Raw genomic sequence first — 24,464 nt, 5'->3', positions numbered from 1 at the left:
CCCCCCCCCCCCCCACCGTCCGTACGTCTGTCGTGCGAATTTCGCGAATTTCCGTAACCAAGTTTTCACAGAGCGAGAGAGAAATTCGACGGGAAAAATTATTTCGCATATCGATCAATCGTCGCGGAAAGGCAAGGAGAGTTCACTCCGTGCGCTTGCGAAAGCTCGGCCGGAAAAAAATTCAATTGTGACGACATTCGTGAACCGATTAGCGGTGCCCGCACTTCTCCACGGGCTTCTGCAACATAAATATTTACGACTCATTCAGGAAGCTAATATAAATGCGATTTGGGCGTTTGCTCTTTTTGGTGCATGCTCTAATCGGATTAGGCCCGGCGCGCAACAACGGGCCGCGTCTGCTCCGCATTGTGCTCCACGCCGCGAGCCCACCTTACCCCCCTCTAGAATGGGAAAAGGGGTCCCCGCTCCCGTGCATTTCACTATACACCGCCGAACCACTGTGCGATCCCCTTCGCCCGCCCGCGTCCCCCCTTCATTATTCACGTCGCTATTCCTGACCGGTGACGCGGATTTAGTCGCTTTACGTCTACTCCATACAGCAGCGAGATATAAGTCGACACGTCGTTGCTGCGCGCGCGATGTTCCTTTCGCGGGGCCCAGCCAGGCCTGCCGATGAGCGCGGATCGCGCATTGTGTCGTCTGTCTCTCTATCCCGGCCGTATTTCGGCATTCCCTGCCTTCGTTTCCTGTGCGATCTGGGAACGTGTCACGAGGACTCGATGACAGCCGAAACGAACGACGACGCCCGTTATTTTCTTTTCGGGGGCCTCCGCCACCTCCGGCTAATGTCGTTTCTCTCGGCGTCCACACTGCGGGTACACGCGTGTTACAAGGCGGGACGCGGTGTGTCGATTTCGACATTATTTCCGATTCTTAAGCCGCTCTTTCGAAATAGATGTCTCGCGATGCAATTTGTCATTTTGTCCGGCACAGGCTGAACATTAAGTAAGGCGGCAACTCCACGTCGCAGACACTCTCGTTACACAACCGCGAGCGTTCTTTACGACTAGGAGGTGGGCGAGAGAGAAAGAGCGAGAGGAGCAACATGAGAGACAGGGTGACCGTGTGTAAGCGACTCTCCACCCCATTGTCAGCCGGAACCTTTTCAGAGACGCATTTGTTATCCTTTGAATGAGGAGCAAGCTATTATTTATTCCATTCTTATTTTTTGTCAGGCACCCGTTGTGTAGTAAATGGATATAAGTCAGCGCGGGCGAGCAGTGGCTCTGTCATTTTTATCGCCTCTCCCTGAATTAAGAAGGTGGAGCCGCGACTTCCTCCTCCACGTCCTCCCCCTCCCCCCCCCTCGCCCACCGTGCCCAACTGTTTCTCTCTTTCTCGCTGTCTCTATCGTACGACGTGCTTCTCTCGACGTCTATCTCCCTCCCTCCCCCTTTCTCCCTCGTGCAGCACTCTTCCTCCGCGTTTTCTCTCGCTCTCCTCCTCCTATCTCTCTCGACTAGCCGACGAACTGAATCGAGCAGGAGGACCGCCATATTTCTGCCTTGCCGGTAGGGTACACTCTCCGTGTCATTGTTCCGATTGTGACCGGACCGAAACGAGTTGGGCGTTACTACTCGTTGAACGTACGATTTATAGGATCGAGTTAGCGCGCCGAGAGACGAAGGAAGAGTTGCGCGAATTCGCGACTGCGACGTCGCTATTGGCCCTGTGTGCGCTTGCTTTCCTCCGGTCTCGTCGATACCTGTCGCCCGCGAAGTACCCTCCGTGCGATTTGTTCCTAACCCAGCGAATTCCCAGCTTATTCCGCTCTCGGATGTATTCCTCGGAATCATTCAGAATTTAATCCGCACCGTCCATCCATCGGACGTGTCAATGAGGGCAGAGAGAAACGTGGTTCGGGCTCGGTGAGGCAAGGCGCGCGTTAGCACGAACGCTGGTCCGCTCCAATATCTTACTACGGTCTCCACTTAGTGTCTTCAATAATAAAGCGCGTCCCTCATATCTAAGGTGTCACGCACATACAGCGCCGTCATTGGCGGTCGGGCTGTAGGTACCGAAAAGACCCATCCTCTCGGCCTCCCTTTCTTCTTCGTCCGAGACTTCCGCTCGGCGAGAGCACCGTGTCCAGAGCCGCGATGGGCCCGTGGACGTTAACCGGGATTTCGCTAGTCGCTGATATCGCGCTAGGGGATCCAATAACATATTTGACGGATAGCGGAGGGTCCGTGAAATCGGATTGACCAACGTCCATATTGGATTCCTTCTCCTGTAACGTTGTGTCCACCTTCTTTCTTGCTGACCCTTCACGGGGATTACCTCGGCGGACAGACCTCCGCCTTCGATCGTTCGCGGAGGAACACGGATCTCTCATTTTACGCGCCTCGCCGCTGTTGGGGAGAGATTCCCCGTGTCGTTGCATTGTTAACAACAACAATATTCGGAATACACACGACAGACGTACGTCTCCGTGATAAGACGCGTCTTTGGACGATCTCTCCGTTTATACGCCGTCGTAACCGCGGATAGTCCCTATCCGGGCGTTCTCGGCCAACTTTGTCTCAAGTACCGATTTGAGTGTCTGGTTGAACGACGAGGAGTCATTTTATTTCGTTTAACTGCGCGTTCGCCCGACAGAGAAAGAAAGGGAGGGAGAGAGAGAGAGAGAATGAGACATCAGGAGGGGGGAGGAAGGGACGAGAGAATGGACGAAGGCAACGAGCTCGGGATTAGCCAACGGTAATAACCGTCCCCGCGGTTTCGAAAGCTCGCCAACCAACAGCCACAAGCTCGTCTCTTCCATGCGGGAGGGTGCGCGAAAGACGGAGAGGACGAGAGTTAGATAAAGAGAGTGAGAGAGCGCAGGAAAGAGGGACGGTTTGCGAGACGGAGAGTGGGACCGTAGTAAGAGTGGCTTCACGGGGATGATTTTACGTGGTGAGGCAGAGAATGTGGGCCTACACGGTAGTCGGTGGCCGTGTCGGTAGGCGGTCTGAGGCAATCCTGTTGATTAAAAGGTGGGGAATCGACCCAAATAAACTCGCCATTAAACCAGATGAGTCTCTCCGCACGATCGCGCTTCAACCCCGTTTCCACAAATGTCCGTGTGTATTGCGAAGGTGGCCCCGGTGCGACTGTGTGTGCGTGTGCGCAAGTGTGAGCCGGTGTGGGTGCCTGTCTTCGTGCACGTGTGTGTACACGATATACACTCACACACACGTAGAGAGCACCCTCTTTTTCCCGTCTGCCGCCTCGCCGAGGTGGGAGACCCGAAGGAGGGCCAAAGAGGGGTGGTGCCCGCGACGCGGGAGGGGAGAATAAATTGATTTCGTTGACTCAACCAGCCGTAACGCCCCCTCAGCATGATATCAACCCTAAGCCTCGGTTATCTTTATTTAAGCTTTACGAGAGTCTATGCTGGCGAATCGGGGGGAGAGGGGGGGNGGGGGGAGAGGGGGGGGGGGGCTTCGTGGGAGGCTCTCTGTTCGTCTTGCTCTCTCGCTTTCTTCCTCTCTTTCGCCCCGTCTCTCGCCCCTTCGCCTCACTCTTTCGATCTTATATTCCCTCGTTGGTAGGTTATAAGCAAGAGTATACCGTGCGGAAGGAGGGAAAACTTTGGCCTGTCTTTGCGGTATTTTTACAGCGTATTCCGAATATTCCCGGAATAATCCTCCTCGGCAGCTCCCCCCCGCGTCGTACTTGGTTAATTGCGAATTCATCTCACACCTGTTCAGTAACAGTGTAACATGCGGTTCACGGATTTCGGTGTGTTCTGGTTTTCGCCATCGTTCCGGACGATAGTCGAACGATCCGATCGGAGTCGCCGGAGTCACCAGTCGGATGATGCAACGCGATGATGGATGGATAGAGGCGAAAGTAGAGCGACACACCGGATAAATTACGCTGCGATATATATATATATATATATATACGCGTGCGCGTATGCCGCACGTCTACTCGATCCCTCGCACTTTGTCTCGGACATTTTGCATTTCGCGGCCGGGACAAATGGCGCCGGTGCGTGTGCATGAATATAATGAAATCGTATGGAGACGAGGACGCGCTCGCCGAGCACCACCACGCATACGCGCGTCCTCGTCGGCGGCGACGACGACGACGACGATATTATAATAATGAAGCATGTCATTTCTCAGAGTGTCAACTGCACTGAATCGAAGGATGGGTGGGCATGTCCAGGGAAGAGCGATGCCGCGTCTAACATCCCCGAGGGTGTCGTGAAGCCCCCGGAATGGGGGACGCCGCGTAGCTTCATCAACGGATATTAAAGGATTTGCATGAAGTATTATTATCGTTATTGCCAGCATACCCCGAGACGAGGAGGCGAGGAGTGCGCGCGCGCGCGGATGTCAAGTTAAGCGATAATTTTATTCGACACTCGTTCGGCCCGAACATGTTGTCAGTTTCGTATACGGCGACGAGAGTGCGATTCCGTGTTAATTAAACGCGGCCACCGCGAGCGAACGAGCCAGCAAGCACGATGGATAGAATATTTCTCATTTCGGTAGTCGGGTAGATTTATTTGTGTACTCCGATCGACGATAATTGTTATCGTTGCGAGAGCAGGAACGATTTTATTATCCATCCTTCATTACTTCGTCCTTCGCGATCTCCTCGCGACTCGGTTGAGCGCGACCAGCGTGTTTCAGGGTGGTGTAAATATCACCCCATGCGCTCTTTCGACATCACGCCGTGACGAGCGATTAACACTGCGGAAACGCAGTTTCACGCGTCGTTCTACTTTCGGCTGGTTTAGCTGGCATTTTTGCCAGATTTTAATACGGACGCGTCAATAAGCGAGCCGGATGAATGACATTAAATTATACGGGCTGCTGTAAGGCGCCGAATGAAGGGGGTCCACGAATAGCAAGCCACATCTGTGGCCCCGCAGAGGGTGTAACTGTTATAACGGGAGCGAGGGCGCCGACTCGCGCTGTGTGCCTGCTGCCCCCCTTTCACCCCTCTCTGCCCTTCCTCCGATCCCTATGTATATTCCCTTTACTCTACTTGGCGCTAACTTTATTGCGTGGCAATTTGCTTATTAACTCGCAGTTAGTCTCGGCTGCGCGTCGATTAATTAATAGACGCCGAGTCGCCAGATGGAGACACGCCCAGAATCCACCTTCCTAGCCTGGCGAGCCGGCTGAGATTTGCGCGCGTTTATCCTTAAACACTCGCGACCCCGACTCGACTCTGCCAGATTGTCGAGCCGCACGGCCATCATGGCCGGCCGAATTCATCAAACGCGGTAACAATGCACCGGGATTGCCTCGGATCCGAGTTAAAAAGGTAATCACGATCGCCGAAACGTCCAAGGGAACAATCAACGCGAACAAAGAGAAAACGCGCGGGTATCATTAATCGAGGATTCAAATCAGAAGGAAGAGAACTCGGGATTGTTAGGGGGGCAGAGAATATCGAGGAAGAACGTAATGCCCCTGAAGATCGCGAAAATGATTGAGACGAATGGTGGCCGATTCTCGTTCCGTTGACACCGAAAAGAAGGGCGGAAGAGGGAGAGAACCGCCGCCACTAGAATTCCTGTAATAAGAATCTGAATACGCGCAAACGTCGCTGTGACCGTCATGTTTTGGTCAAAAACCGGAAGTTCACAGCTATAATACGCGAAATGTTCGCCTATTATTGAAATAGGTGCAAGCTAAAATAAATTAGCAATTAATCACAACATGAAACACACAAACTTAATTTTCTCTTAACACGCTTCGTAGACTTCGTAGATGGCGAATCTTCGCATGTATCACCGCTCAGCTGATAACTTTGGTTGCTTTCCAGCAAGAAACTCAAGTCGACACAAGTCTAGTTATATCACAATTTGTCATCATATGCTTGTTTCGCATTTAGTAAAGAAAAGGATAATAAATGATACAACTAGACTTGTGTCGACTTCTCGCCTCTCGCTAGAAACCAACCTTTGACACATCCCAACCGGAAGCTAAGCATGGCGGAGCCAATCGGAAATCAGACACACACGATGTCGAAATTCTTACTGTAAGGATTTCAACCACCGTTGCCACGCGCCTCCATCGTAACGTCGCCTATCAGCGCCTGTCGTATAACCGGTGTCAGCCGATGTACCCCCTTTCTCCTTTATCTTCGGCCGCGCTTCGCCAACCACCGATGGATGTACTCGCACACACACATACACCCACGCACTCACCGCGACATTGCGTAAACGTAACGCGTTGACAACGTACGTTGGCGGATGCAAACATTTGAGCAGCTTCCTTAACCGCCCGTCGCCGCACCCGAAGCCGCGCCGAGACTTCGCCCGTTCAAGCTGTACATATACGTGTACATACATACGATAGGGTGCCGTAACGAGCTTTGACGCTGCCATTTGGCGGACGGCTGATTGATCCACTTGGCTCATTTGCTACCTCCGCAGTGTGTCGCACGCGCGCCACTCCGTAAGAGACACGTCCAGGACCAATTAAACCGCTCGAGCACTCCGCGTGCTCGACATCCGTCTCGAGAACGTGTGTCGAATAACGGCGACATGAGGACAGCCTCCCGCTCTTATTATTCCCTCTCCTTCTTTCCCTCGAAGAAGGAAAGTTCGTCCGTTTAACACCCGTAACCATTATCACGGCAACGTTCAGATTTTCTGACGAAGGGCAACAGCGACCGGATAACTCGCGAGCGGGTGTGTGACTCGCGCGAGAAACGCGAGCGAAATCTGGCGTTCGGGTGGAACATTGGTCGTCGGGACAAGGATAATAATATTTTTATCACGGATCGACACGCCACGGGTCGGAGACGGGGGAAGGGGGTGGGGAGCGAGGCGCGCAGGTTTTCATTCCGCGAAAACCACCCCCGGACTACATCCTTTCTTCGGTAACCTCCTGGCGTACGAACAGCGTGGAACGTGCACGGACGCCGTATGTCTGCCTGTCCGGTCGCACACACGCAGGTGACTGACACTCGCAACGCCGTATAGCGTATACGTGCGCGTAGGAAATACACGCGCGAGCGAGGAGCCGAGCGGAGAAATCATATTGACCCGGAGCCATATACGTCTCGGCCGACGGGTACGAATCAATAAAGATTTCCCATCGCGAGCCTCAGAGTCGGACGGGGGAATATTTCAAACATCCGTCGACCCTTCTCCTACCCCAAGCCACCCACTCTCGATCACCCTTCCTGGTCTTCGCATCATACATCTTCTTTCCTCGTCCCTCTCTCCCTCGCACTCCTCCTCTTCCACCTTCTCCGCCGCTTATTCGCATTTTTATTATCTCGGCGCGAGAAACATTTTTTATCGACTGCCCCGGCACGCGGGGTCTCTCGGACACAGGCTGTAAACTTTTCCTCCCCTTTTTACCCTGCGAGAGGAGACTTCTTCCCCTCCTCCGGCATTCGTCGTCCCTTCTTTCCTCGTTCGTTCGTTCCTCGCTCGCACACTTTCCACGTCCTTTTCCCCGACATGTCGCGCGGGCATGAATACGTAAACCCCGGTTTGGGTTCATGAAAAGTGAGAGACACGGGCGGAAGGTCTATTTGGGCATCGAGCTCGAGGAAACGTCGCCACGCGGCGGGTGATGTAATTGATTAGATCTGTAAGAAACTGATGAAATACCGCTCGACCGATTATATTGAAGGAAGCGAGATTTCGCTCGAGGTGAGATTTATTTAGTGGATTTATTTCACATTTTCTCTCCTTTCCTCCTCTCCTCTCTCTCTCTCTCTCTCTAAGAAAAGCTGACGTTGCTGCCGAACAACGTTCGGACGGTGCTTCATCGAACGATCCTTGCCGCTTTAGCGCAAATTTATATTTCATTATCGTGTCCGATGTGGCCGCTCGCGAGCGTAAAAATACATCGGCGCGAGTGCCGACGATTTACTTATATCTCATCAGCGTTGTCTCCGGTTGCCAATTTACCCGCGTCGATATTTTCGCCGCAATTTTCCTACTTACAGCCGTTTAACTGACATACGTTTAATAACGTAATTAAATCACTTCACTTACGACCGCGGTGGGATAAAAATTAATTATCCGACACGTATTTTCGACGCCACTCCTGGCAATAATACACGGAAATATCACGCCGGTGTCGCAAAATAGAATTACGATACCAGAAACGGAGTCGTCGACAGCTAATCGGATTGCCGATCGTTTTGCACACGTATCTCTCGCCGAGTGACAGATTAATCGGAGACACGTGATACGTGTGACAGACAAGGAAAAACGGAGACGATTCGAGAGACGCGGAGATGTGAATATATGTATAACAATGCCGTGTATTCGACAGATTCTTTTGGGTGGATCGTCGTTAATGAAAATTAACCACTATCTAATGTAGTTGCGATGCGATAACATAATAATAAAGAGAACGAAATTGATGAAGTATCTATGCGAAAATCGTCTTCCCCTCTCCCTCTCTTTCTCGAAAATAATCTTCGACAGCACGAATAACAACGAGTAATTTACAAGCACTATATACACGAGTAATTTACAAACCGGCGGGCGACGATATACGTCATCCGGTAATTGAATGCTCTCTCTCTCCGTATGTCGCGCGCGAGGGTGACTCGTTCCTCCGGATTAACGTTCCGCAAGGCTCGCCCGAGAGTGGCTCGATAGTGCGAGTTAAGGGATGATGGTGAACCTAGGCCAAGAGGAGGAGATGCCCAGGGGATGCTCGAGACATTTGTCAACGAGACGAGCGGTGAGTGGACCGGATCTCCACTGTACTACGGATCGTACGTGTATCCCGCCGAGACCGCCGCGGAGGAGAGATGACCTCTCTCTTCCACCCTTCCTCCCTCGCTCTCTTTCTCTTTGTCTCGAGTCAAGCAATATTAAATCGCATACGTCTTCGGCGTTTGATCAAAGGAGGCGACCTCCCGGACATTTCTCTCTACCGCGAACGACCCTGGAACAACGCTCGGTACGGACAGTCGTGATCACGTTCGCCAAGATGGATTCTCGTCCGCGCCGCCTGTACCTTCTGCGTATTCGGCAGGATATGCGGCAAGGTGCAAATTCGCGACGCTCGTTATAGACGATCAGTGGGATTGTGTGTACTCCTTAGCTTCCTCTCTCTCTCTCTCTCTCTCTCTCTCTCGGTGCGCGCGCGGTAGTTCTCAAGCATGGCGCGTCGTGTGCGCGAGCGAACGCCGCGATAACTCCGGAGTGAGTTATCACCACGTCGGTGCCATGTAACTGTGATTGTAGGTTAACAACGTTACAACTCGTACATTAATTAACTAGCTCTCGGCCAGCGTGTTTGCGTTTGCGGACCCGTTTAGGCGGGATGACGGACCGCGGGCCAATATTATTACGAAGACAAACGGACCGACGTTATCTACCATCGAGGGCTTTCCGACCCTTTGCCCCCATCGTCCTCCACCGGTAGCCCCGTAGTCTCGGGAGAATATTCATCGGGACGAGAATAGATGAGCGACTCGAAGTCTCGGACGACGGATTTCGCACCGGAGATCTCTCTCTCTCTCTCTCTCTCGCTCGCAAGAGAAAAAGAGCGAGAGAAAGCGACCTTTTTCGCACACAATACCGCGACGAGTATTCCCCGACGCGAGTATGGGATTACGTGAATTGTCTTATAAAGGTTATCCTCTCCCGGAGATCCGGAGGTTATCGAATTCCGACGCGATTTTGCCGCGATATACAATCTCATCGTGTAATAATTCATAAATAGTGCGCGCACACAGAGAGAGAGAGAGAGAGAGCTCTTCGACGGAGGAGGACACGCGATAGGTATCGACGTCAAATTAGCGATGACACTCGATATCGGAGAACCGTTTAGAGATATAAGTTTCCAGTTGTATCGCGCCTTGTCGCGACACGGCCATAAATTTTCTATCGTAAATAAGACGACGCGGAGGTAGGGCCGGCAGGACGAAGGGAAGGAAGACGGGAGGGTGGGAGGGAAGGAGGGAAGAAGCAAGGCCGCCGGAGTCTGGTGCTCGGTAGTAGTTCCGGGCGTGGGAGCTTCTTGCCGCGAACTACCTGGCGCCTGTATATATAGAAAGTCCGCGATTTTGAATTCTATCTCGGTCTCATATCGAATAGGCTATGAAGTACGATCGCGAGTTGCGAGAGAAATGCGAGGTGAATGGCGGTACGTATAATGCACACATAGAGAAAGGGCGAAAGAGTGCGGTGGGAGGGAGAAAGGGAGAGAGAGAGAGAGAGAGGTCGGGTAAAGGGAAGCACGAAGTGAGTCGTAGGATACGCGGATAACAGCGCTCGCTCGGTTACGGTGGGGGTGTGTCCAGGACAAGGAACGGGCGGGTTCGAAATCGCACTGCTGAGCTGGCTGACTCGCATCGTTCGCCAACATTGTTCCCCTTTATTTGATTACAGGGCATTCGTATACACGATTCCGCAGCGTGGATTCTTCTTTCCGTTCCATTGATCCGTATTACAACGCCTGCCACCAGCCTTTATTCGGCTATCCGGCTAGCCGAGTTCGCGGAAAGCACGCGCGCGCCGCTGTTACCTTCGCGCCTTCTTCCGCCCCCCCCCCTCCCCCCTCTGCGTGTGTTAATTAACCTGTCGTTCCGGCGATGTATCGCCGACGGGCGATCTGCATAAGTGTTGTTCTCACGCGCTGATGACAGGTTAACATTGTCTCAGGGAAGAATTCACCGCGCCAAGACGATGATCGGGAACTAATTGAGAGTGAACGCGGCCGAGCGAGCGAGTTTCGCACGCTTTCTCGCGATTCCTTTTTATATACCTCCCCTCTCTCGTTCCCGCGAGCGTGCCCTGTTCACCGTTGTAAGCCCGGCGAGGACAGAATATCCTTTCGTTTTATATAAATGGAGCGTTGTAAGCATGCCCCACAGGAGCAAGCAGGATTTCGTGCGGCTAACAGATGAGGCATTAGGCAACGGTAATGGCTCCATTTCCCTCGTGGGGCAGCGCGCGCTCGCTCGTGTTTGCGCGCGAAAGAAGGGCCAGGGCCGAAATATTTCTACAAATCATTACTTTTAATTTGCTCGTCCCTTTTATCAAGACAAATGTGCGCGAGCTCGCCGGCCGGGGCCCGCACACAAAGGCGCGCACGCCGAACTCTTCTTCCACATATTTCACCAGCGCGTATCCTCTCGTGCGCGCACGAGAGAAAGAAGAGGGAGAGAGAGAGAGAGAGAGAGCGCTTATAAGTCGCAGAACGCGACCTCCGATGTGTGTATGCGATACGCACGTATCTCCGCATGTGCAACGACGACGACAATGCTCGGCGTTGGGTGCATCGGGCACCAGGAAACCGGGGCCGCGACCAGCTGGCTTCGCCGCGGGGCGCCACCGACATCGCTGTCGAGAGTATCGCGGCCATCGGCGGGGCCGCATACGTCGGTGAGCCTCGGTGGCGCGGTGGTAGGTCGACACCGTGAGACGGACCCGGTGGGGCCCTGCGCGAGGAGGAGGCAGCAGCAACAATAATTTTTCATAGGCAGAAAAGAAAAGGGAGGATGCCATTCATTAGCCCCGGCTCGGTTGGTTCGCACGTTGTTGGTGCTGCTGCTGCTGCTGCCTGTGACACCTCAATAACCGGCCAACCAGCCAGCCAACCAGCCTGCACCGCCGACGACGGTGGTGGTATACGCACCGGGTATACGTGTCTACACGGACGTGTTCCCTATACACACATCCCGCCGTATATAACAGATATATCTGCGCCGGCCATTGTGCTCCTATACTGATATTTCTGTTATTGCTGGATTAAATGCGCGCACCGTGCACCCCGCCGTGCATTATTCCGCAACGCGACGCGCTATTGCGCGTTTCTTCCCCTCCCTCCCACTTTCCCCTCTCTTTCTTTCTATTTTTTTTTCTCTCTCCTTTTCCTTTTTCCTCCTCTCCCTTTACGAGCCGCTTCTCTTTCTCACATCGTAATACGAGCCGTTGATCGTTTTTCTCGTGAGCGATTTGCCGATATTTGTTAAACAGACGGCTATAAAGCGTCCTCCGCTCGCGCGCGCAAGCGAGGGGTGGACGAGTTCTCGCGGCGATTTTGCAATCTCCTGATCCCGGAGAGAGAGAGAGAGAGAGAGAGCGTGCGGTAAAGTTTCGACGGCGTGAAATCGGAATCTCCGTAATGGGGAGGATTCGGCGCGGATTCACCGACCACCCATTCGAGAATCGTCGATTTCTCCGTCGAGCGGTGCCGCGCTCTTAATCAGATTAAAATTAACATCCGTCTTCGGTCGGGAGTATAAATTCCGTTTAGTCTCTGAACGGTGTTAGGGTACTCGCAGAGAGGTCTCTCTCCGCGCGCAAGATCGGGGCGAGACCGGCGAGAGAGAGAGCTCTCACCGTCTATTAACGTCGCCCCCGACGATGAGGGGAGGAGGGGGGTTTCCCGCTCGGCCGAGCGTGCAGATACAAACGTTTGTTTTGCAAAACATCTTGGTCGCGGGATCGACGGTGCGGCACGAACCGCAGGCGAGAGAGACGGGGAGCGAGAGTCTGGGCCCGCGGGGTTTGCGGGAGACGGGAGTTGGTGAGAGGGGCGCCGAGGGAGGGGCTGAAGAAGCAGGGTAACCAAACAGGGTATAAGTCACGGACACCCCGTGGTGTACCATCCGGTAACTCGACACCGTCGTTTGTACTCCGGTGTGGTAGGAGTGCCTGGCAGCGGCAGCACGGTCCTACAAGAACACACGTATGAATACGTACGACAATGGCAAGTTCTACACAGTAGTGTCGGGCCCGGGGGCTCCCTCCCATCAGATAGATCTGGCCCGGTGCTGGTGTGACATTAGATACCATTTAAGGATTAATATAGCCATAAATAAAGCCGACTCTCTCTCCAGGCTTCCGTCTTCTTCTGCCCGGCTCACGGTAGGTCCGAGCGTGGTGGAGCGACCGGCTACAATGAACACTCCGGGCACACCGCAACTCTCTCTCTCTCTCTTCGTTCTACGTCTGACTTCTGAAAAGACTCCCGTGATATCGAGAGACGCGCGGATCATCGCATCGCACCTCGCCCGGGCTGCGTTCTCTCTGGGCGCTCACGCGCTGGTCATTCTATCTTTATTATTTATCACGTGCCAAAAGAAGATAGAATGACCAGCACGTGAGCGCCAGGAAAGAACGCAGCCTGGTCTCGCCTCGCGAGGCGAACCGGGTCCCGCGGACTCTCCGCTCGCGGCTCGAATGAATTTTCGCCCATTTCCCGTTAAAGCGTTCGATTCGACGAGGAGCGTTCCCGACGTCGTCGTCGTCTGCTACTCGCCGTTGTAAAAACCGACTGCAGCAGCCGCCATTGTTTCGGATAGCGGCACGCGTGATGCTCTCGGGGATCGTCGAAACTGGTACGAGATGTCGTTCAACACGGTCGCAATAATATAATATAAGAAAGGGCGAGTCGCGCAAGGAGGTAGGGCGGGCGGGAGAGGGCATAAAACACAGCTGCCGCGGTGCAATCAACGGCTATATGCCGGCGTGTAAGGAGGAGAAAAGCATCCTCCTGCCCGCTCGCTCTCCCCGCTCGCGAGAACGGTAACGTTCGGTTATATATTCCTAGAAGCGAATAATTTCATTCATACAAACGCGGCGCCAAACACACTCTGTATGCCCCGGGTGGCACGACTTGCTATTGTTACTACCGAATAACTACCAGCCGTACACCCTGCTCTCGCGCGTCGTTCTCGCTATATTTGCGACTCCATTCGCGCTGTATCGGAGGTGCTCCCGGTAAGCTCTCGAGGAAAGAAGGCATTTCAGCGGGCGCGTTATCCGAATTCGAAACCCTCGTCACGGGGATACACGAGTCGAAGGCGCGAGTTGCACGGATAACGTCCTCGACGTAGGAACTCGACGATGCAGAGAGGAACGTTAACGCGCTGATTCGCCATTCGTGCGCCGGGAAGAAAAATCACCGCAGCCGAGATTCACGCGGGGAGTATCGATCGCTCGGCGAGTCCTCGCCGAGCGAGACGGGAACGTCATCCGGAACGCATTGTGACAGCGACTCCCTCAGCATCTCGAGTTTCCACTTCTTCTTTCGCCGACTTTCTCCACCGTCGGCGGATTTAGATACACCACGGCTTTCCTTCTTCGGTCTGCCGGGTGGGCGGCAGCCATAAGCAAAACACTTGTCGCCGGCAGTCACGACTGCGCGAGTTCTAATTTCATTGCAGAAAGTTGTCGCTTGAATAATTAAAACACGTTGGAAACACGCGAGTTTTTCCGCCTGATTTGCATAAGAAGCGAACGAGCGCGACGACGACGGCGATGGTGACGACGACGGCAGCGACGGTGGCGGCGGCGGCTGCTACGACGACTCGATGAGGGCTCTTATATATATACGCGCGGCTATGTACAGAGGCATGTACGGTGTTTATGTATTTCTGCGTTTCCGCTCTCACGGGGACCGGCGCGAAATTAACTGCTTCTCGAGCTGTGCGCCATTCAAATTGCACGAATCAGCCTCTCGCGCCTTCCCACCTGCGCGCACCGTTGCCTTCGCGATATAAGGAGAGAATCTTAAGGGCGCCCGGCGATTTATGGGCGCGATTCGACACAATAATTAACAGCCGTCGACAGACACCGCGAGGTCGGTCGTGTCGCCGCCTCGCCGCTTACAACGCCTCGATTACGCGGAGGGGAGCGCTTCCGCGTGCGTCGACGTGCGGCTGAAGCGACGCACGCTTTCGCTCCGACTTACTCCCGTCGTGCGACGAAGGGTGAAGGAGAGGCGATCGAATGCTCTCCGCAACGAAAAACGATTAGCCGGCATTATCGGCACGCGGGCCACGAGAAAGGGGGGGACTGAGCCGACGCGGGGCCCACCGGAGAAGCAATCACATCCAGTAGCCGCGGTATCAGCCATCTCAGGCATAAATATGTAGCGCACGAACGCATTAGTCGGCCCATACATACATATATATATATATATAATTTATGTATATGTGCATACACATACATATATCACGGGAGCCCCCAGAAGCACGTAGGTCGCGCGCTCTCTCTCTCTCTCTCTCTGCAACGCGTATGTGCACGGTGTGCGTATCGACGCGATGCTGCAGCATACCGTATACGACGAGCGGAGAAGAGATGTGTTTGTGTGCGTGGGTGGATGCGTGCGTGCGTGAGCGAGCGAGCGAACGGCATAGGTGTGTGTTGTTGGTCGTCCAGGAGATAGCCGAAATAATCCCCGGTGATGGATTACCGTGCCTAAGCGCTAAGTGGAATGAATATAAAATTAAATTGTGTTTATTGTCGGGAGTAATTGGCCATCTGTGACTGGCCGCCCTTCCTCCCGTAGCCCACGGGCTTCTCCCTTGGCCTCCAGATTTTTCCGCCCGTCTCTCTGTTTATATCCGCCTTCGTTTCGCGCCCGCGCGAAATGCTAATTCATTGAAATCGGGGAGATTGCCGCCGCCGGTCGAATAGATGGCGGCCGGATTGTACCCGTTCCGCGCTGCTCACGAGATCGCTCGCGAGGGAGAAACGCGCGGCTCCGAACCGGCGATATGTCGCGCGCCGTTGAATAATTAATCTTACGCGGATCTCCCCTCGAAAAAACGAGCGATTCTCCGCTCCACTGACACATTGGCGGTAAATTGGCGGTGAAGAAGTTTACGAAGCAGCGAGATTTCTCGCGCGGAATCCCGACTCCTTCGAGACCTGATCTTACGCGTTACCGTCCTATGATCCGCGTTGATTCATCAAACGCGTAAGCACGGCCGTTGGACCGCCACTTAAGCGAATTGGCCGCCAGGCGTGTGTCCTTCGAGCGCGTCTAAACAAATTGCGAGGAACGTCTGATGGGGCAAGAATATAATGGCGACAGATTATCGTCGCGGGGGTATGCGCACGATGTGCGACGAAGAACAGTTGGCAATGAAACAGGCGATCAGATAGGAAATGCGTCCGAGCCTGACCGGTCAGGCAGGCGGAAGAGACGTTGTGCGTAGGCCGAGGCATAAACGAATTCTTATCCGAGTTAATTACAGCGGGACAGAGATATACGCAGGCTCGGGAGCCAGATGAGTCAAGGACCCGTTGGCTTTGTTGCGACAGACATCAGGCGTGCAACGAGCGCCCGCGCGGTGCCTAAAGCTGGGTGCGCTGAGAGAACAAATCGGCAGAGTCAACGGAAATTTCGCTTAAACGTACGAAATTTTTTCGAGCACAACAAGTCCGTCGGAGAAATCGTACGCGAGGAAAAATGCACGAATAAATTACGTTACGAGGAAAAATAATTTGTCAGTATGGCAAATTTTATGCGGTCGCAGCAAAATCTGCCACGTTACTATGTGGTCAGCGAGACGATTTGTTAGGAGTGCTAATCGCCATTCGCTGGATTATTTTGCCGAATCTATAAATTATTTTGCTTTAAGAACGAATTTTAAGTAAATGTAGGAAAACATTATTTTGTTCTTACAGCAAATTAATCTGTCCTTGGGGCAAGTTTACGTTGTCAATTAATTGTTAATTGGCTCGGTGTACACTCAGTAGCCTAATGAAAGTCTAGCTGGAATGACTAACATCGATACCGGTATGCTCGTGATCGCAACGATATTATTCGTCGCGAACACGCGAATGTATATATTTTACGCGCTGCGCGAGTGAGTGTTGTACTCTCGCAACGATCCGGCCTTTCAGTCTGCTGCCCGCAAACCGGTAATGAAATAAATGCGACACGAAGGCCACCGCACTTCCTCATTACGGAAACAAATGACCGCGTTATTCGCAGGCCGATCGACGCTCATGCGACGATCGCGCGTATGTATCTTAAATCGCCGGATATTGCGCGAATCAGTGTCGGTACACGCGTGCGTGCGTGCATCCGTTCATGCGCAATCGGTCATTACGCCGTATAAAATGCGAGCGTGGCGCGCAGGACGCGTTTCTTCTCGTGCTCAATTATTTCTCGCATCGGCGAGGTGAAAGTCGACGATGTCGACGACAGAGCCGACACCGTACATCGGCCGACGACCATCGGTTAATTATACCGGCTCATTGTTTCGCGAGAGAGTGACTACGGCCTCTCTTATAAAGCGGGCTCGCTCGTAAGAACGTTCGCGGCACGCTTGTTAGACCGTCGACGACCGGCGGGCAGGCAGGCAGCTTCGATCATCGGCATGAAACACGCTCGTGAACACGCAATCGCGGACTACCGGGACACTCTCTCGGCGGCCGCGTATTGCAAAATGGCATTTCATTCCACCCCTCCGCTTGCTTATTTCTTTCGCCGAACTCGCCCACGCAAAATAGAGATACGCCGGCAGCGCGAGCGTGACGAATGACCCTGATAATAATGCTTATATACTAATTCGTGCGCGAACGCTCGGTCATAACCGTAAATCGCCGTCTTTCTCTCCCCCTCTTTCTCTAGCTCACTCTTTCTTCCTTTTTCCCTCTGCCCTTTCACGTGCTGTCGGTCAATTATAAAAATACCGAGCCGGTGGATGCGTAGGAACGCGTCGACGACGAAACCAGACACCGCCGCCTCGGCCGCCCCCTTCGTCTTCGTCCTCTTCGTCGTACATAAATTCGAATAAATTCTCACGACGCTACAAGCGCGTAATTACTCGCGTGCGAGCGGGGATACACGTTCCACCGGTCGATAGGCACAGACCCGTGTCCCGTCTTCTCCTTTCTTATATTTCCGCTACCAATCGCGGGACGCGATCTGCGGGCTACTGCATCGAGGCAGATCGGATTCAATTTTGCGAAGTGGGGCCACGACGAACGATAATGTTATCTCCGCCACGCGAGGATACTTCCGGTGTTATTCATTAACGCAAAATTGAAATTAGACACCGTGGACACTGGAAAGCGATAAGTTTCTGAGTAACCGTTGCCATCACGCACCGTTCACGATGCAAATGCGTCAAATCTATCTCTCTTTCCTTCTCACGTGTACAGCTCTCCGATGTGTTGGACAGGAATACACGGCTCGAAAGCCGCTTCGANGGGGGGGGGGGGGGGGGAGTCATCGCGTTGACAGTTTTTTAAGTAAGTAATAATCTGTAAAGCGAGGCCGAAACAGAGGCGAACACTTTGGGCCTGGACGATACGAAAACGTTGGAGCGCGGCTTGGTCTCTCACACAACCGCCAATCAACCTCATTAAAGAAGCACGGAACGCATTAGCTTATCGCTACGCGGTGGCCCGGCTGCCCACTACTTTATACCGGTAGCCATCCGATATACACATTTAAAATCTCCCGAGACCGCTGCGCGTCCCTACGGTTACACTCGATTCGGCGCGTGTATAGATACGCGGATTCTCCCGGCATTATCTTCAAGTACAACGATTTTCGAAGCGTACTTCATGTGCGTCTCGTCATTTCGATCCTGAAGCGGTCTCGGGGTCTTCACGCCGGTCGCCACTTCTGTGAAGTTGACCCCACTTTTCTCAAATTTAGAAAGAAATGAACAAGATTCTATTTGTCCTCCAAAAAAATTCTAGTTCTCGATTTTAGAAAAAGTCTCGTCGACCAAAGCTGTCAAAACATCATATATAAAAGTACGGGAGCAATTTCATGATCGTGTGACTTTAAAATGCCATAATTTTTTTACCTTAAATTTTGGCGCATCGAGTTTGAAGAATAATCAATAGAACTCTTCGGAGAACTATGTGAAGTATTTTTATTTGATTGCAACACGTTTTAAGATGACGGGAGAAAGAATTTTTTTTGTGGACAAATCGTAGATAGTTGTATCTTAGTAGTTCTGATGTAACTTACCTTCACAGGAATTTAATAGTATGTTTTCTTCAAATTAACGAATTCTATCGATTATTCTTAAGAACCAAAGCGTTAAGTTTTTAAGTGAAAAGAAATTACACAATCGTGAAGTGCCTGGGTATAGCCACTTTATCTTTTGTTACATAAACGACCACGACTATTTGATATGCATATTCCGTTTAAAAAATTTTTTTGATACCTCGTTTTTTTTTTCAAAAAGTAGCGAGTAAATCTATATTTATTATAATATTCCTACATAATAATAAATTGAAAAGCAATCGATAATATGCTACATTTTGTTAATAATAGCAACTTTAAATTGGAGTCTAAATGACCCCAAATGATTATTTCCGTGTTAAAATAATCCCGGAGTCGTATTTTACCGTAAATTTGTTTACTGTTATATTCGTTATTCCTGCACAGAATTAAAAATCCTTTTGCACAATTACAACACACACGTTAATGTAAGCAAGGAGGGTTGAATTTATTCCAAAAACGGGAAAAAGTTTATAATTCGCTCGCTATTTACTAACAAATTTGCGGTGAAACAAGACCGCTGCAGGATCCCCTTAATCAACGGGACTTTTCTAAAATCGATCAAGAACTTTCGAACTCTAGAAGGGGTCAAACAGAATTCTGCTCATTTTTTGGTCAAATTTTGAAAAAGCGGGGTCAACTTTACCGAGGTCCGATACTTTTCCTCATGCTCTTCGTGAATCCCTGGGTTACAATCGTGGCTCCCCGCCTCTTTTCGTGTGCAGCGACGGGCGAGAAACGAGACCTCGCTTCTTCCTCGCGGCTGATCCCGAGCGGGCCACTAACAAGATCGCCGATGACAGCTTTCGTTTCGACGCTCGATTGATTTCCGCGCTGTTCTTTATTAGGACGCGCAAAGCCGGCGGCTCTCTTAATTGCCGTCCACCGGGAAACGAGTCGGACCCGCCGACGGCGATAATTAGGGACGAGACGTCGCCGCGCTTTCGCTCGCTCGCTCGCTCACGCGTATCGCCTCGTAATACCGTCACGGTCAGCGGAACGACATTATTTATCGATTCTGCCACGTGTGGCATGAAGTAACACGGGTACTCGGTTGGCCATAAGAAGGTAGCGCCCGATGTATGCGTGTATGCATGCATATGTGCACGCGCATACATAGAGCCGATCCTCGACGCTGCATCAACGATTAACGACGACGATTAACATAATTACACGTGTACGACGTGCCGGACGGTAAAAGAAAGCGAGCGGGCGACTGGACGCGATAAATTCCTTCGAGAAATAATAACCGAAAACCGTCCACGCGCGAGCGAGCGCGCTCGCGTAGAATGATGTAATGCTAATCGCGTGGATGTGGTAACGCGGATTGTCTCGCGCGAGCGCGAACAGCGCTAATCACGTTAGACGAAATCCGGTCGATTCAGCGTAAAGCGGCGGATGCTTTTAGAGCCGCAATAATGAGCCGCGAGGTCGTATATAATCAGCGGGCCATGTCCAGGCTGATGAGTCTATCCGCGACGCCCGGCGTGGTTAACTCGCTGAGACACGCTCGTACGTTTATGCGGCGTGCACACATCGCGGTGGAAACACCCCCGCTGTTCCCGAAGTCCGCCGGGCGCGCGCCGTATCTACGCGCTGACCGCCAACGCGGCCGCGGCCCCCCCATTAATATCCATTTTCCGTTCGGATGGAAAAGGAGCAAAAGGCTGAAAGCGAGTCATCATTTATCTCGTCCTTGCACCCCGCCCGCATTAATACCAATTGTGTTTCACACCGGCGATCCCGCCTGACACGCTGATACTCCACCGCGAATCGCGCCGCGCTACGTCGTCCTCCGCGGGACTCGGTTTTACACACGTCTGAGGGCAAAGTTCTCTCCTCGCTCGGATATTAATTTCACGCGTCGCCGTGTAGCGATCGGTAATTGGCCGGAGCAATGCGCTTCATCGTCGTTCCGCGGAGAGTGAGATGAGGGCTCGGTGAGAAATTTCGAGCCTCGCGGAAGCTCTCGTAAATATATTCGGCGCGAGTTCGCGTAAAAACCGGGGGGAAGGATCTCCGTCTGATATACGATCAGCCGTAACGCCGCTCTGTTTGCGTAATAAACGTAAATTATTCGCGCGCATTTCGCGTTACGTTGCGTTACGTTCGTTTCGCCCGTTGCATCGCGCGGTGATATACATCGCGGCCATTTGCGAAACGCGCGAGACACAGTCTCGCGATAAAGCGCGCGAATGACCGCTTTTTCGTCCGCTGTCGTTAACGCTTCGTCTTGCGGAGGCCCGTCTTCGTGCGAGCTCGGCGTCGCGTATGCCGTCTGTATTACCGATCTTCTAATGTCGGCCGCGCTGACACTGGAGTAAAGAACCCTAGTCGAAATTTCCATGTCACTCTGACGTTCTTAATAGTAGATAGTTTGCGCCCACTTAGACGGCCTATAGGCTAATAAAAACCGACCTACCTTGACGATACCGATGCTTTTTAATTTCTTTTTTGAACCTTTAATTCTACACATTGAATTTTTAATGCTATCTTCATCACATTGGAATATTGAAGTTGAAAATAGAGCTACAGTTTCAGCTGGGATGGCTGAATAGAATCAAACGAGGTTGATATGGGCTGGGCGTTAAATGGAATTTTCAGAAAGTGACTCGAAAGTAGGTTCAACATTTCGACTCGGGAGGTTCCTCCATTCACCGACTGCGACCGGCAGTGTCCGTCAACGGACCCGCGGGATATATCCTATTGCTTCGGTGTGCGGTCACTTCCGTTTCGCCAGGAGCTGACCGTCTAGCGCCATAAACCTCCTCTCCGCCGGTCCTCCCCTCCCGCACCATCGTCGTATTACCCGCGGTTTCGCGTCGAACCTCACCACGTACAGGCCTCATCCCCGATGATTAACGGCACCCGGGAGACGCTCGGCCGTCTATTATCTTCCGGTTGCTAGTACGTTTATACCTACTTGCTGTTACCAGCGTCGGTGTATCAGCAACGAGCGAAAAGCAAGCGGAGAGAATAAAAGAAAGAAGGAAGGAAAGAGAGAGGGAGAAGAAAAGAAGGAGGACTCGAACCGTGAAAGATGCCCTCCTCGTCGAAGAAATCGTTTCGTGTTCCCCGAACTCAAGGCCGTGTTCGAGCAACGTTCGCTCGGTATTTCCGACGGGATTCCCTCGGATGGAACAAAACGTCGCGTGATCGCATTAACCATACGAAAGGAAACATAGCAGTTGTGCAGTACCGGGATAATTACAGTTCTCTGGAAAGGTTTCTTCGCTAAAAGTTTATCTCGATCGAAAACGTCGCGACTTCCTCGACATGCAGATTGTTTCGAGGCATCTTTGCCGCTGCAACAGCTAAATCCATGAACACTCCTGGTATCGACTTCGACAGCTAACTTCTCCCCGGGGTGCAAGTAGGGCTCAAGTTAAACACATGTTGCGCATTACTGGAGGATATCGGGAGTCGACTGCGCGACATTGGTTGTTTGTCTTTGGGAATATGCGGCCGTTTCCGCCGGGTTTCCAGGTTGACGTTTCCGCCTAATCGCGTTGTTTTATCGCGTGATTTGAGGGTTCGCTCGGCGAACGCGGACAATCGACGCGAATCGGCATTGCGAAGCGCGCCAGGAAGCAGCGTTCTCGAGGCGGTGTTTCGCATACGGCGCGCGGCGAGTGTGTAAACGTTCCGCCGGCGTTTTACACCTGCGACGCGCGCATGTATCGTACATATGGTTGAAGTAAAAGGGCGTGAAATTAAATATCAGATGTTGACAAATTGCGAGGAGGCGTCGCAGCAACGGATATTAATGACGCGCGGTAGAAAAAGCGCGTAACCCACACCGCCCTGCCTCTTTCTTCGGCTTACAGCTGCGGATGAAGAGAAACGATGCGGTCGTCAACCCCTTCCCGAGAGGAGTCAACTTATTCGTCCACGTCGGGAGTATACCGGATGAGTCGCCGGGTATAACTGCGCTGTTATCAACCGGATAATGACGATGCATATACCGAACGGCTTCGCCGACGAATTGGCGCAACGGAAGTAGAGGCGTTCGACACGCCTCGCTTTGCTCACCTTCGCGGAAACGTTCGACAAGCGAGGAGAGGCGACTGCACGGCAAAAATAGCCGATCGCGGCGAACGAGCGCGCATCGGCGAGGTGGTGCCACCCTCCTCAGGGTCACGCGGCCGATACCATGCGGAGTGCTTAGGCCGTACACGCCGCGCGCTTGTCGCACGGCCACCAGAAGGGAACCTCTCGCAGAAGGGTGGAGCGAGAAAAAGACGGCGGCGAAGGGGGCGAACGCGTCTCGGAGAGGCACGGCGAAGATGGAGGTCGAAAGAAGTCTCCATCAATAACGCACGTCCGCGCCTTGAGACGTGGAAGACCGCAAGATTAATCACCCTTCTTCTCTCGCTTTCTTGCCTACGTTTATATCCGTACGCACGACAATCGGGAGGAGCTCTCTCCGGAGAGCGCCTCTCTTTCTCCCTCCCTCTCTCTCTTTCTTTCCTTCCTTCCTTCTCTCCGTGCCTCTCTTCAAACGAACATAGCCGCGAGACTTATCGTCCCTTTGTTGCTCATCTCTTTCTCTCCCTCACCCACGCACACATACATGCACTCTCTCTCTTCTTCACGTTGTGATACCCACCTTCATCCTCTCTCTCCGTCTCCCGCTCCGCATTCTTACGCTCCTTTACTCGGCCGTGTAATGGCCTCGGCTAAGGCGACACTGTGTTTTCGGAACAAGAGAGTCATTCGAATCGCGCGGACGTGTCCTCCTTTTTTGCGGCGCGCGTGGAGGATCGAACCGTGCGCGCACGTTCATTAATAGTTAGCGACGTGAATCTCAATCACCGGCCTTAACGGCGTTTCTTCTTCTCGCGGCGAGACGCGCCGGCAACGGAAACGACGATCCGATAGTTGTGCGTTACGAATAAGAAAACGATCGCCGCGACGGTGCATTAGCGCGAATACTTGGCGCGAGAAGCGCGGTGGTACCCGCGCGTACCGCCAGCGGCGCTGGCGGCGTTATCGGACGCGCGCGAATCGCGGAAGCTCGCGCGATCGCCATGTTGTTGCCTCGCTTCACTTCCGATCGCCCCGAGTCGAGGATACGCATACACCGTGGCGTCGTCGAGCAGTTTCCCCAAACGGTGGACGATCAAACGGGATCCTGAGGATCGCACGACGTAAGATACGACGATTTGAGTATCCTCCTCCGCGAAATTTATGAGCGCGTGTCTGCCGCGCGCGCGATCGTCGCCCGACGCTTCGCGGGCCGACGGGTCAGGTTAGGTTAGATTCTACGTAAATACGCCCTTCTTCTCCACTACCGGGCATCCTCGGCGGCACAAGCGCCGAGGAGGAAAGTAAATTTATCGGCGCACCGGGTACTGATAGAGACGCTCATGAATAGATCCGCGCTTTTCGGGGGTTGGTTATATAGGAACGATGTGGGATATACCCGGGCGAAGGTGGAGGTTGATGCCGCTCGTAGGTGGGTAGGACGACGGTGGGAAGGAAGGGACGAACGGTCGAAGGAGACTAGGTCTGCGGTGGTCGACGAGCTCTAGAGAGACGCGCATAGCGAGAGAACGGGAGGAAGAGTGAGTGAGTGAGTGAGAGAGAGAGAGAGAAGGACCGGTGTGCGCGGTGCGGTGGAAGGATGGTTTGGCACGGCCATGAATATTTCGCCAGCGCACTTATTTATGCAATACTTTGCGCTGGCAGCTTTACGGCGGCTCCCTCTCTCAACCGCCGCCATGCCGGGCGCGCTAC

At 52.8% G+C, this 24,464-nt stretch overlaps 1 protein-coding gene across 1 annotated transcript in view; it reads left to right on the top strand.

Annotated features, from left to right (window-relative positions):
• Window positions 1–24,464, top strand: part of LOC106748384 — a 154,400-nt gene that overhangs the window by 108,250 nt on the left and 21,686 nt on the right. The window contains exon 2 of the mRNA XM_014626839.1: window positions 23,742–23,875. Within this exon, the coding sequence (XP_014482325.1) occupies window positions 23,742–23,875 (134 nt within the window). The remainder of the gene's footprint in view (window positions 1–23,741; window positions 23,876–24,464) is intronic.

The sequence above is a fragment of the Dinoponera quadriceps genome, unplaced genomic scaffold, assembly GCF_001313825.1.
Source record: "Dinoponera quadriceps isolate SergipeBrazil2010 unplaced genomic scaffold, ASM131382v1 scaffold2183, whole genome shotgun sequence".
Lineage (NCBI taxonomy): Eukaryota > Metazoa > Arthropoda > Insecta > Hymenoptera > Formicidae > Dinoponera > Dinoponera quadriceps.
Note: the sequence above shows the minus strand (reverse complement) of the source record. Positions and strands in the feature narration are given on the sequence as shown.